The sequence below is a fragment of the Aptenodytes forsteri genome, unplaced genomic scaffold, assembly GCF_000699145.1.
Source record: "Aptenodytes forsteri isolate BGI_AS27 unplaced genomic scaffold, ASM69914v1 Scaffold187, whole genome shotgun sequence".
NCBI classification, from domain to species: Eukaryota; Metazoa; Chordata; class Aves; order Sphenisciformes; family Spheniscidae; genus Aptenodytes; species Aptenodytes forsteri.
The window spans coordinates 357,482-369,290 of NW_008794084.1; the positions used below are offsets into that span (position 1 = coordinate 357,482).

General features: G+C 55.0%; 1 protein-coding gene across 1 annotated transcript in view; it reads right to left on the reverse strand.

Moving 5' to 3' along the window:
* Positions 1-199: 199 nt before the first annotated feature.
* UBE4A (ubiquitination factor E4A) overlaps positions 200-11,809 on the reverse strand; it is a 12,616-nt gene continuing 1,006 nt past the window's right edge. Inside the window, exons 2-19 of the mRNA XM_009273696.2 lie at positions 11,558-11,734; positions 11,215-11,327; positions 10,379-10,531; positions 10,089-10,248; positions 9,678-9,880; positions 9,256-9,447; positions 8,008-8,341; positions 7,603-7,729; positions 6,201-6,508; positions 5,189-5,321; positions 3,912-4,099; positions 3,383-3,483; positions 3,153-3,266; positions 2,094-2,268; positions 1,773-1,953; positions 1,185-1,332; positions 764-921; positions 200-562 (exon numbers count right to left, since the gene is read on the reverse strand). Coding sequence (XP_009271971.1) covers positions 424-562; positions 764-921; positions 1,185-1,332; positions 1,773-1,953; positions 2,094-2,268; positions 3,153-3,266; positions 3,383-3,483; positions 3,912-4,099; positions 5,189-5,321; positions 6,201-6,508; positions 7,603-7,729; positions 8,008-8,341; positions 9,256-9,447; positions 9,678-9,880; positions 10,089-10,248; positions 10,379-10,531; positions 11,215-11,327; positions 11,558-11,734 — 3,104 coding nt within the window. The 3' untranslated portion in view covers positions 200-423. The remainder of the gene's footprint in view (positions 563-763; positions 922-1,184; positions 1,333-1,772; positions 1,954-2,093; positions 2,269-3,152; positions 3,267-3,382; positions 3,484-3,911; positions 4,100-5,188; positions 5,322-6,200; positions 6,509-7,602; positions 7,730-8,007; positions 8,342-9,255; positions 9,448-9,677; positions 9,881-10,088; positions 10,249-10,378; positions 10,532-11,214; positions 11,328-11,557; positions 11,735-11,809) is intronic.

Genomic DNA, 11,809 nt, shown 5'->3' on the forward strand with positions numbered 1-11,809 from the left:
GCTGTGGATGCGGAGGCATCGCTTTCACATTGAACATACGGTTACAGGGTTTGAACACGGCAACAGAGCAGAGGGGGGGGTTTGGTGTAGCTGGAAAAAGAACATGGCCAACACGAAGAACAAGTAACAGAGGGCCGGGGCACCAGGCCACGCAAAAGAGGCTGCGGTCTTCCCCCACGGCAGAGGCTCAAAGCTGTAGTGCAGTGGAAAGTCTTAGTATTAAAGAGTAAGTCTTGAAAGGAAAAGACAGAACAAGGGATGAAAGGGAAGGTCCTAGGAGAGACTCTGGAGGTGGCGGCTATGCACTAAATGCGGTCTTGATTAAGGTGGCGAGCTGCACAGGCGCTCTGGAGCTCCAGTCGCTACCCCTGCAAGGCATTTATCTCGCCAGTGATTGTAGGTCTAGGGATGAGATCCTGGTTTTCAGTTCAGCGTGTCCTCCAGCTCCTCCTTCTGCTTTTTCCTCTCCGCAAGCCACCGCTGGATCTTCTCTTTAAGCTCTGTGTTTGGTCTGATCTGGTCCATAGTGAGGGGGCTCCGATTGAAAGGATCCGTCTGGTCGCTGAAACACAAAGCGTTGAGGAGATTAATCAGACAATTGCAGCGCTAGGAGGGGGAAAAAAAAAAAAAGAGGAAGATAGGCCAGGAAGAGTGGCACGAGCTTTCTGCTGTTAAGCGAAGCAGGCGCACTGAGGCCGGGTATCATTGACTAAGTGAAACAGATCCCCAAAAAGCATCGAAGTACGAGGCCCGCGCTTCGTACCTGAGGAGGTGCCGGGCTATAGTCGACCGGTCCACGGTGACACGGGAGGAGGGCAGTATCACAGGGTCCGACATCAGAGTGCTCATGATCGGATCCAGGAATTCGTCGCAGGCGTCCGCATACGTCTCCTCCTCCTGCTGCTGGCGGTCTGCAAGAGACTGGCGGGCACGCGCCGCTTTTAGACACTCGGTCCCCCAGTTCTTTAAAAACCAGGTTTGCTCCCAACCCGTAGCTAAAGCATTTACAGGTCCGTGCTGGCAGGGAGCCCTCCCAGCTGCCCCGCATAAGCCTCAGAGGAAGCCCCACTCCCAGAAATCCAGCTACACAGCAGAGACGCAGTGATACACAGATGGAAAAAGGACGCCGGGAACCAGCTCCACTTTTTTTTTTTTTGTGAGCTTAAATTCACTCCGGTTCTCACCTTGATCCTCTCAGCCAGGTTACTGAAAGACACTATCATGTTGCCAGGCTTGTTGATTTTCTTCAGAACCCGAACGGTCTGGGCAAAGAGCGTTGGTGAATAGGAGCGGCCGTCCTTGGGCACTGTGGCACAGAAGTTTTCTTCATCCCTGGACCACAGGTTAAAAGAGGGCAAAGGTTTAAGAATCCACATTTATCATAGGCTGCGAAACACAGTCCCCGCAACAGCTGCATTACCATAGCAGAGAACTCAAAAGCTAGAGGAAAGCTTGACCGTAATGAAGCATTTCTCCCAGGTCCTCTCCAGAGCGACCCAAGGTATCAACGTAACCGTGATGGTGCCTAACTTCCATCCCTGCTAGCTGGGTTGCAGCTGACTTCCCCGGGCAATTTAAATTAGAAGAGCACAGCGCACTTCTGAAAGGCCCGTGGTAAGCACGCAGAGCAATTCTGTTAGTGCCGTTCCCAAAAGGGACGCTCCCACCCTGCGACGCAGCGGGCCCACGGGGCTCTGCTAGCCAGGATGTCCCCGGGATGGCTCCAGGATGGCTCCTGCCACCCCACACGCCAGCTCTCCCTTGTCACCTACCCAAGGTTTAGGTAGATGGTACAGATGTCAGACACGAGCTGCTGCGGCTTGAAGTCAAACTCGCTGAAATCCTTGACTTTCAAAGCTCCCATTTTAGGCCCAACCAGGTGTTGCAGAAAGTAGTTGAGCATGGAGATGATGCGCTCAGCAAGGAAAGGATGCACGAACAGGGACTTAATTTCTGGAACAGAAACCAACAGTTCCCTGAGCTTCACAGCAGTCCCGTCCTGCTCCGATCACCCTGAAACCAAGCTCCCGCCCGCTCCCAGGCAGGGCCCCTCTCCAGGTCCCAGCAGGCAGGAGGGGGGTTGCTCTCCCTACCTGAGGTCAGGAAGGCCAGAGTGCCAATGGTTTCGTTGGACATGATGTTGTGGAAGCGCGCCAGCTGACCAAACATCTGCAGGCTCGACTCCTTCTCGCGGCGAGCCTCCTGGGACAGGCTGTCCCATTCGCCACGGTCCTTCTCGATCTGCTGAACTTTAATCTTACTGAGGTACTGCAAAGACACGGCAGGGAAGCGTATGGGAGAACAGGCAGGTAAACGGGCAATGACGGCTAAGCCAGAGCTGTTCTGCACTGCTCCGGGCTGACAGAGGCCAAGTTGGGACGCGAGAGGTACGACAGGGTGCTTGGAAAGGCCTCTCCCAACCACACACACGTTTCACAAAACACGGAACATTTGTTTGGACGGCAAACCGTAGGAAGTCCATAAATGTTCACAACCAGATGGGAAGTATCCACATCACCCATCTTATCTGCCGGCCTCCCGACAATCAGCTCTATGGCAGATAAAAGCTCCCCAAAAGAGCCCTTTCTAGCAGCAACAGGCAGCTCCGAAAGGTGCAGGGAGACAGTCACCACACACCAGGCACATGAGTTCACCCAGCACTCGCCTTGTAAACCCCAAGGAGAACTGCCTGGAGACAGAAGGCCTTTGTTAGGATAAAGCACCGGCGGAAAGGCCAAGGGCATTTGATAATCAAAAACCACAGAAGTTGTTTAAAGCCTGGCTGCGATTAGCAACAGGCAGATTTCCTCGCAACTCCCCCAGCACACTTCATGCTGGATCTGAAAAAAAGCCCTTTTGCTCCTCTTTGTTGTGGCCTGCCTCCCGAGACTGAAGGGAGGGAGGAGAGTGCCCCGCATGCAGCGCCCCAGAGCCCACCGCCGCCCTTCTGCCTTCGCCCCTTCTCCCAGGGCATTGGCCACACCAGCCTGGAATCGTTTCCTGCAAGTGTCTACTGCACAGATTCATCAGGCGGGACCAGAGCAAGCTGATGCTGTTCGAGGGATAGAAGGTCAGCATTGCACCCAGCCATCTTCAGGGGAAGTGAGAACCATTGCTTACGTGATGCCGACGGCACGCGTGCTCAGCCCTACCTGTATGGCTTCATCCAACAGGAAAATGGCATCGTTCATGAGCAAATTAAGGAAGCGCAAGAAGAGAGGGGGGTTCATTGCCTCCAGGTTCTCTGAGGCGTAATCAGCCAGAGCCTGCAAGGAACGAAAGAACGGTGAACGCTGTGGCACGGTCCCAACGGCAGGACACAGGTCGGCGTGCTCCGTACCGAGCTGCACACACACGCTTATACATGCGCCTCTTGCCTCACCTTTATGCTCTGCCGGTACGAGTCTGTGCCCCACATGTACCTCAGGATGGGATACATGGGACGGCGATAGTTAAACTTCTGTTCGAACTGGTGCGGGTCACCTAGACACGAGCAAAAGTAAGGGCATTGCAAGTGGGCAGTGGGCACAGGCCGGGGCTGCTAATGCCTCTTCACCGTTTGTTTGAAATAAAAACCCCGCTCCTGTACAGGTCAGTGAAATCTGTCACCGATTTCAGAGCAGTACAACCGGTCCCACATTAGAAGAGGACGGGTGAGGACCGGCTATAAGCATTGCCGAGCCGAAAAGCTTGAGCTCCGGAGGTTATCCTTTCTGGATATGCAGTTTTGCGCAAGCCAGAAGTTTGGAAAGACCGACGCTTTGCTGGGAATGCCGCCTGCCTAACACAGCCGAGCAGCTCAACAAAGCGCAAATAGATTCATTTGTTTTCACTGACGTACTTCCAACCCTGGAGACATTCCCCCTGCAGATGTTACAGAAGGAAGACAACTCTTCCCCTGTCGTGCTTACCGGTAAATTCGATATCCACAAAGACTTTGATAAGCGCCTCGGCAAGATGGGCAGCATTTTGGTAAGAGCAGAACACTCGCTTGCGATGAAACACGCTCGAGACGAGCGGGTTCTGGGCCTGATCTAAGTGAGGCATCACAGCTTCCAACACTTCTGCCAGCTTGGCTCGCAGATGAGGATTTTTCATCCTGCAAGAGAAAACAACAAAGCAAATCCAGGATGGCATGAGGGTCAGGGTGTGGGGACCGAGCCGTTCAGGAAACACTCCAGGAGCTGTGTCCGTCTGTCCAGGAGTGCCCCGTTGTTGCAGACCATCTGTAAAACTAACGCTGGCGTCCAGCGGCTCCCTCTCAACACCGGAGCCACGGGGCGAAGGCACGCGCTTGATACCTGCAGTTAAATCCCAGGCAGAGAGGCGAGAGGGTGTGGGAACAGCAAAGCTGCTGCTTCCCTCCCTCCCCGGCAGCGCGCACGGCTCGCAGCCCGTGCCTGCTTGTCAGCTGTAGCTCCCGAGCAAACCTGACTTGTCCCGGCTGTTTCCTTACTGCCCAGTGACTTGCCTCCTATTTATTCCGCAAGTCCAAAGCGCTTTGCCTGCTCAGCCTGCTGCCCAGTACACGGCAGATCGCTGAGGTGAGGGTGTAACTCTCCTCTGCTGCACGTGTGGGGCAGAAGCCAAACCACCTGCCTAAGGTCACGCCGTAGGGTACTGCCAGGAAGAACCACAGCCTCCATCTCCCGGGGCCAGCCCAGGGACAGCGGGAACAGCGAGAGCTGCCTGCCAAGCGGAATCTCCATCTGCTCCCGCCGCTGCCCTCCGTTCGCTGTATTTACACGTGCAGGTATCAACAAACAAACAGCAGAAGTGTAGCGCGTGCGGCGATGTCTTATCAGGAAGACCAATAATACTCCTCAGTTTTGTTTAGTGCTCAGTTACCATAGTAGACTTCACAGAGATAGTCCAAACAGATCAATCCCGATAGCTTCCTTTAACAAGTACCAAAATGGCTCTAGCTGACGAGGCTCCTGCGTAATGTGACCAAACAAGTATTTACACACCGAATCCCATTTGCACCTCGCGTGAAGCCCGCCTCCTTCAGGCAGGGCCTCCTTCACTGTGCCTCCTGCGGGCAGAATTTAGCTTCTCCGATGAGATCAACCCACTCACGGACGTCTAAACCAAACCTCAAAGCACCTCTGACAATTTCCACTTGCTCGTTCCTCTCCGGGTGCTCTGCAGATAAGCACCCAGGGCTCACACCCGGGGCTGTACGTACCTCTCCACATCACCCATGAAAACAGTGACAAAGTGAAGGATGTGCTCCAGAGAATCGGCAGAAGTCTCCAAGATGTCGTCAGCGAAACGCCGCAGGAAAATGAAGAAATCGCCCAAATTATCGGCAAAGAATTCTGCGAACAGAGATTGCACAATGAGTTTCTCCTCGGGCAGCTCATTGTGCCCTTTTCTAGCCTCCCGCGCGCTCTCCCCTCATCGCCCCGATTCTGACTGAAGTTTTGGGAGCTAACTAGCTGTATCAGAACACCGCGGTCGTGGAGGATGCCCGGCCTGATGAAATTTGCAACACACAGGATTCGTTTCACCTCTCTCAGAAGTCAGGTCACTTACAGGGTGAAACCCAGCAGCCATCTGCTGATCGTACGCACCGTTACACAGAACAGCTCGAGGGAAGGGAATCTCTAGACGACAGAAACCACGAGGAGGATTTTGCGCATAGGGAGAATAGTAAATCAATAGGTTATTTGGCACAACTTTGCAACTTGGCCGCGATTGGGATCTTTAAAAGGTCAGCAGCATCAATACCCCAAGTATGCCCCCTCAAAGAGCCCCAAATCTTCAAGAGACCCTCTTCAGAGGGAATATCCTACGCAAAGAAAGGTGCCATCAGTTGTAGCACTGTGCCCTCCCCTGGACAGACAAGTGCTTCCTTGGACAGCTCTCCCAGTGCTCAGCTAGAAGGTGCCAGGATTGTAAGGTGAACTCGGAGGTCCCAGCTTTCTTTGGAGCTTCTGACCTGACTGCTGACGTTTTTGAAGTTGCGGCTGGCCCTCCCTACGCTTCCTTACACGCTCTGGAACCCTTCTTTTCAAAGGCAGAATGTCCTTTAAGCACCTCAGTGAAGAGGGAACCCAGGTGCTATGAACATCTTAAGGAATCAGGGCGCGTACGTGCAGCTACTCTAAACGCAGTGTTACATGAACAGCTCTAGACTTGGACGGTTAATTGCGGTAGGCACACGGACAGGCTGCCGGCAGGACAAGTGGCTTCACCTGGCACATAGGCCAACGCGCTGTTTTCCACCTCTGGCAGCGGGAAGGTCAGCTCTAGCGGCTCCGTCCCGTGGTTTCCCATGGCCAGCTGCACCAGCAGGACCGCCATGGACACCTGCAGATTCAGGCAGTTCTGCAGCATCTGCGGCTCCGTCATCGCCGTCTTGGTGGAGAGATAGATGGTCATCAGGCGCTCGAACTGCTCCCTGAGGCTGTCGGCAGCAGGGCTGGAGCTCTGCTGAGCTTCTCGCCACGCTACTTGCAGGCGGTGAAGGCTTTGGTTTATCTTTACCATCTGGTCGTGCAACCTACCCGGAAAACACGGCAAGGAGAAGAGATGAGACGTATGTAGGTTCAGCACCGAGTGCCTAAACAGTACGTAAGCTAGCGCGTGCTTTTGTCCTGCTTAAACCATTTCCTGTGGGTAACCTCTCTGGGGGGGCCAGCGACGGGAAGCCTTTGGAGAAACGCAAGCCAGGGCTTGGGAGGATACCGGACCTTACCGAGGAACCGCAGCGGCCTGCAGAGCGGCCTGGTAAACTGACGACCGCTGCGAAGCCCTCTGCGGAGGCGTGGACAACGAGCCGGCGCAGCTGCGACCCCCCTTAGGTTACCAAGGTCAGGAATCCGGCAAGCCCGAGAGACACCTGCGAGGTGACACTTTCAGTTTCCCAGCAACAAGCCACTTGCGTAACTTTTTCGTCTATTTCTATATTTAGAGAATAAACCAGAAGGGGACAGTGCTTGGATCAGCGGTGACCTCACAGTATCCAGGCAACGACTTGCAGAGAGAAGCCGAGAAAAATAGTGTGTTCTGGTGTCCAGAAAATCCCTTCCTGGAAACGGGACAGCTACCTTGCATTTCTGCTTCGCGTTAAATCCGTTTACGGGGGCAGTTCGGAGAGCTCACAGCAGGCAGGTGGCTCTGCCGCTGAGATGCTTTCTAGTAGAGAAGCGAGATGCCAGCAGCTCGTTTCCCTGAGGAGGGGGCGAACCACACGACCCAGGACACCCAGCACTTGGCCTTTACATTTCTATAAATAACGTGGAGCCCGTAAGACTGTTAGCGTTGACTGTGAGCACCAACGGACAAAGTTTCTTTCCAAAATCAGTCAGCCTGCGGCTCCAACGTCAGCCAAAACGCACCGTGAAAGGTACTCGGCAGCGCAACTGGCACACTCTGTATTCTGAGTGTTTACTCAAAATTTACGTGGCCCTACACGGGTGCAGAACAGCACCGGGAGCTTGCTGGTACCTACGGCTTGAGCATTCACGTTGCTTACGAGTATTAGATATGATTTAAAAATCCTCTCTCAAGCTCTGGGTGCTTCAGTAGCGCGCTGACCACCGTCAGAGGGGCGACGGCCTTAAGGACAGACTGGCGCAGCGACAGAGCGGTTACCTGTGAAATCCCAAGTGAAGGGTGTACTGGGTGAGGACCAGGTTTTCCGTCACCAGATTGTAGCTGTTCGCAAACTCCGGCTCTTGCTCGCTCAGAGCAGGTATCAAGCACGTTTCTTTTTCCAAACCTGGAATGAAAAGCATCTCCGCATCGAGTCCTACCCAACAGCGTCGGTGAGGAGAGGGCTCAAGAGGGCCCCCGCTGAATCATAGAATCTTTGAGGTTGGAAAAGACCTGCTGGTGATGCTAGGCAGCGTTTTATTTGTATTCAGCTCTTCCCTTGCTCCTCTCAACTCATTCAACTCTCCCTTTACTGGCACGCATTGAGAGGGCACTACCGGGAGAGGTAAGGACCTGAGGAGATCCCCTTTCTCGTTCCCCTGCTCCCCCGAGGTTTGGGCATACCTTTCATATGTACATTCTTACTCCTCCTCTCCTCTTCGTTCAACTCCTTCAGGGCACAGTAAGTAGGGTTGAAGGTTAGCAGCCTCGGAGATTTGGGTTTGCAGAAGGGCTGGCACAGCTTCAGGAGGGCAGCTCCCAGGTTGAGGAAGAAGGCATCTGAGGCATACATCTGGAAGAAGATCTCCGGCATCTGGTTAGCCCAAATTTTGGTGCGGCCCGCGTTCGCGTGGAGGCAGTTTCCCAGCCAGGAGAGAATCCTGTGCTTCGTCTCTGGAGACAACTGCAACAGGTTCTTCAGCACCTGGTAGATCTTCTCGTGGAACTGGGCCGTAAACTGTTACGGGGAACAGAACGTGGTTGAAGGAGCCATTGGCGGGATTGCTTTTTGGCCTCTCCCGTCATTAATGCTCTCAGAGCTCTCCCGGCTCCAGACCGCATCCTGCTCTTCAAGGGCAGGGCTTTCAAAGTAAATCACGGCCAGGACACCTCTATTAATCACCCGTCAGACACACACGTTACGAGCGGGTCAAATCCTGAGGCCGGCAGCAAAGACAATTGTCCCCCAATTAGGGACATCCTCAAAAGCATAGTTGAGAGCAAGGTGTTTCCGCGGGGAGCAAAACCAAAGTTCTTTACGCGTTTTTTGGCAGCAACGACCCTGAAAGAACGGGTGACTGGGAAAGCCCCTCTCTGTGAGCACTTCTGCCCCCGAGTGTACTCCTGTATTTATCTCCTGCCTTCCGATGCTTCGCTCCTTACCTACCGAAACGTTCCCAGCACTGTTCCTCTGAGGAAGCTATTTACTTTCATAACGAGAGAGAACCTTGCCTGTCACTTCCTCTGTTAGGGGGTCAATTAGCATTTTAATTACAGGACGGGTACTGAAAGCTATTTCCCAGTGAGCACGGCACCTAAGGTGGATTACCTTCACGTAGCACCTCAAGTTACAGTGCTGGTATCTGTTCCACGAGTACCACCCTACCCTTTTCCCAGAGGTCAGACAATTACTTTGATAAAACACGACTTGCTCGACACGAAGACTTGGGTTACAACAACCAGAGGAAGCGGGCGAAACCGTTCGCACGTTACAGCTGGGGATCCAAGGCAGTTTTGGGACTTGCTTAGTCGCAAGCCAGACGATTAAAGGGCTAGCGGTGGAACTAAAGCCCTGACATCAGGTCTTTAACCCTCAGCAACAAGAGGCCACTAAAACACACGGGGAAGCAGTACCGTCACGCTTCAGCCCACCTGATGGATGTTGGATTCCTGCACTTTGATCTCTTGCGGGCTGGATCGGGATGGGTTCAGAAAATAGCTGTGGTTCTCCACTACGCCGGGGGTCTTCAACAAGCAGGAGATGTTTAAAATGGCGCCTAGCAAAGTCTTCTGGTACATCTGTCCGTTGCTGGGATCCTTGGGCTGGATATAGCCTGCGAAAACCTAGGGAACACAGCAGGACGTGCTGACGGTCACATAAAATCCCAGTAAAAAACCCCACAAACTGATAGGTTTGGGGCAGGCTATCAGAAAGGAGGAGAGGGGTAAGAGTGCACACGCAGGCTGCTGTTACACTGTACTGTTGGTTTGACCTCGACGGATTAGGTCCTATGAACGTGCCCCTCCTGCGAGCAGAACCTGCGAGGAGCTCTCGGTCAGGCCGAGGCACCCACCTTTGCTACGTCCTTCTGCTTTGTGAAGTAGAGGAGCACATCGAGGTACGTGTACAGCAGGATCTGGCAGAGGTCCAGGTCCTTGATTCTGCCCAGCAGGATATCAAACACGGGAACCATGACCTCCCCGAAGGTCCGCACCTCCTCATCCACCGTTAAGGCTTCTATGACCTCCTCGAGAAACTCGGTCGTGTCTTCAAAGTCTAGCGGGGGAAGCGCGGCTGTTACCACGATACTCCAAGCGGCCGAACCTCAGCGCATGCATAAACGCCGCGACCTAAACGCAGCCCTCCCTTTTAGCAAGGAGGGGAGCCACAGCTTCACCCGAGTCCACGACGCTCTTCCCGCAAGCTTTAACGTGAAGGGCAGCCTCGCAGCGCTAAGCTAGCGCCGCAACCCAGCCGGACTTACGCGCCCCTCTCAGCGCCTCCAGCATCAGGTCCACCAGCTGCTCGTACACGTTCTGGTTGACGTAAATCTCCGGGGTGAGGAGTACAGTGCGAGTGTTTGACACAGTCAGGTTCCGGCAGCGCACGGCGAAGGGCAGCAGGTTCTCCGGGACCTTGGTTATCTGCGCAAGGAGAACGAGACAGAGCTGGGGTCCTGGCATCCGCTCCCGGCCGTTAAAACCTCCGCTCTGTCACCTCGGACCAGAAAGCTGGGTGACAAAGCCACCTTCTTCCTCAGAAGCCCTTGCCCACCTCTTCTCTTGCCCTCTGGAAACAGGCGTAGAGGTAGCGCAGAATCTGTCTCTCCCCTGCGTCCCGGTCAGCGGAGAGGTTCTGCGTGCTGGCAGAGGTCATGTGAATCAGGTGGTTTCCAGGCTCCGGTAGCAGCAAGCGGGTAAACAGGGCCTAGGCACCAGCAAAGACAGACGGAAAGCGAAATGGCCCCGGCAGAGAGACCATCCCTCCAAAAAAGAAGCCCCGTGTCACCACAGGCTAAACGATTTCTGCTTGGAAGAGCTCTCCCTGTCCCTCGTTAAGTAACAGAGCACTAGACCAAGACCCCTGGGGCTTGCCCCTTGGCTAAGCACATTCTCCAGCCCCTTTTAAGAGCAACAGCAGCCCGAACAGAAGTTATTTTCACTGAAAAACCCGCCAGGAACGACTAACGTGTCTGCAAACAAAGCTGAGTATGCGCACGAACGCTGATCACCAAGTGTTGTTCGGTGGCGTAAGAGGCAGCACACGGCCCCACTGCCAGCAGCATTCGCCTCCCACAACCGCACGCAAGCCTCCCCTCACGCCCTGCCTGGGCCGCGTTTGTTCCCCTCCCCATCCCCAGCCGATCTGCACGGCAGCAAGCCGCTGCAGCCTCCAGGAGGAGGAGGGAACAGAAGCAGCAAAACCTAAATCTTTCTCAGCCTCGTACCCCAAAACCCCCGTGGCCGTTTCTGGCAAAGCCGCAACCGGCAGCTCCGCGCTAGGCTTTAGCAAACAGGCTGCGTTCAGGATGCATCGTGTGTAGGTTGCGAGGAAGTAAATTCAATCCCTGTTGCCAAAGCAAGCAGAACGCCCGAGGCCGGCGGCCCTACCTGCTCGACGTTGTCCATGTCCAGCCAGTCCTGGTCGTCCAGGTCCGCGGCCATTTCTTCCAGGTAGACGCAGCGCGCTGGGATCCCGTTCCCGCTCTTCATGCTGGGGTCGCCTGAGAACAGCACAGACCGACCCGATTCATCCAAACTGGCGGAGAACGTGCCGGCAAGGCAGTGAAACCTGCGGGCAGGGCCCTGCCCCAGCGCGCTCCCTCTCCCAGCTCTCCCCTTCAATTTTGGACCGACCCGGTGAGCTCCGCCCGGCGCAACGGAGCTTCCCCAGCCCGTGACGTCCCCCCCCAGCCGCCCCCCCGGCGCGGGCGGGAGGGCTCCCGGCGCTCACTGTTGTCGAGGGTGATGAGGAAGATCCTCTGGATCATGTGGTTGATGTTGAGCTGCTCGCACAGCTCCCGCTGCGAGCGGAAGGAGCGGCTGATCTCGGCCACCGAGTAGTCGCAGTCGTCCAGGCTCTCGGAGACACTGTTGTCGGAGTCATCCTGGCTGACCGAAGTCTCATCGCCTGCAAAACAGAGCTCCTCAGCGCCCCGGCGGGGGAAGCCTCGCCTCCGCCGGAGGGGCCGGCGCCCGCGCACCC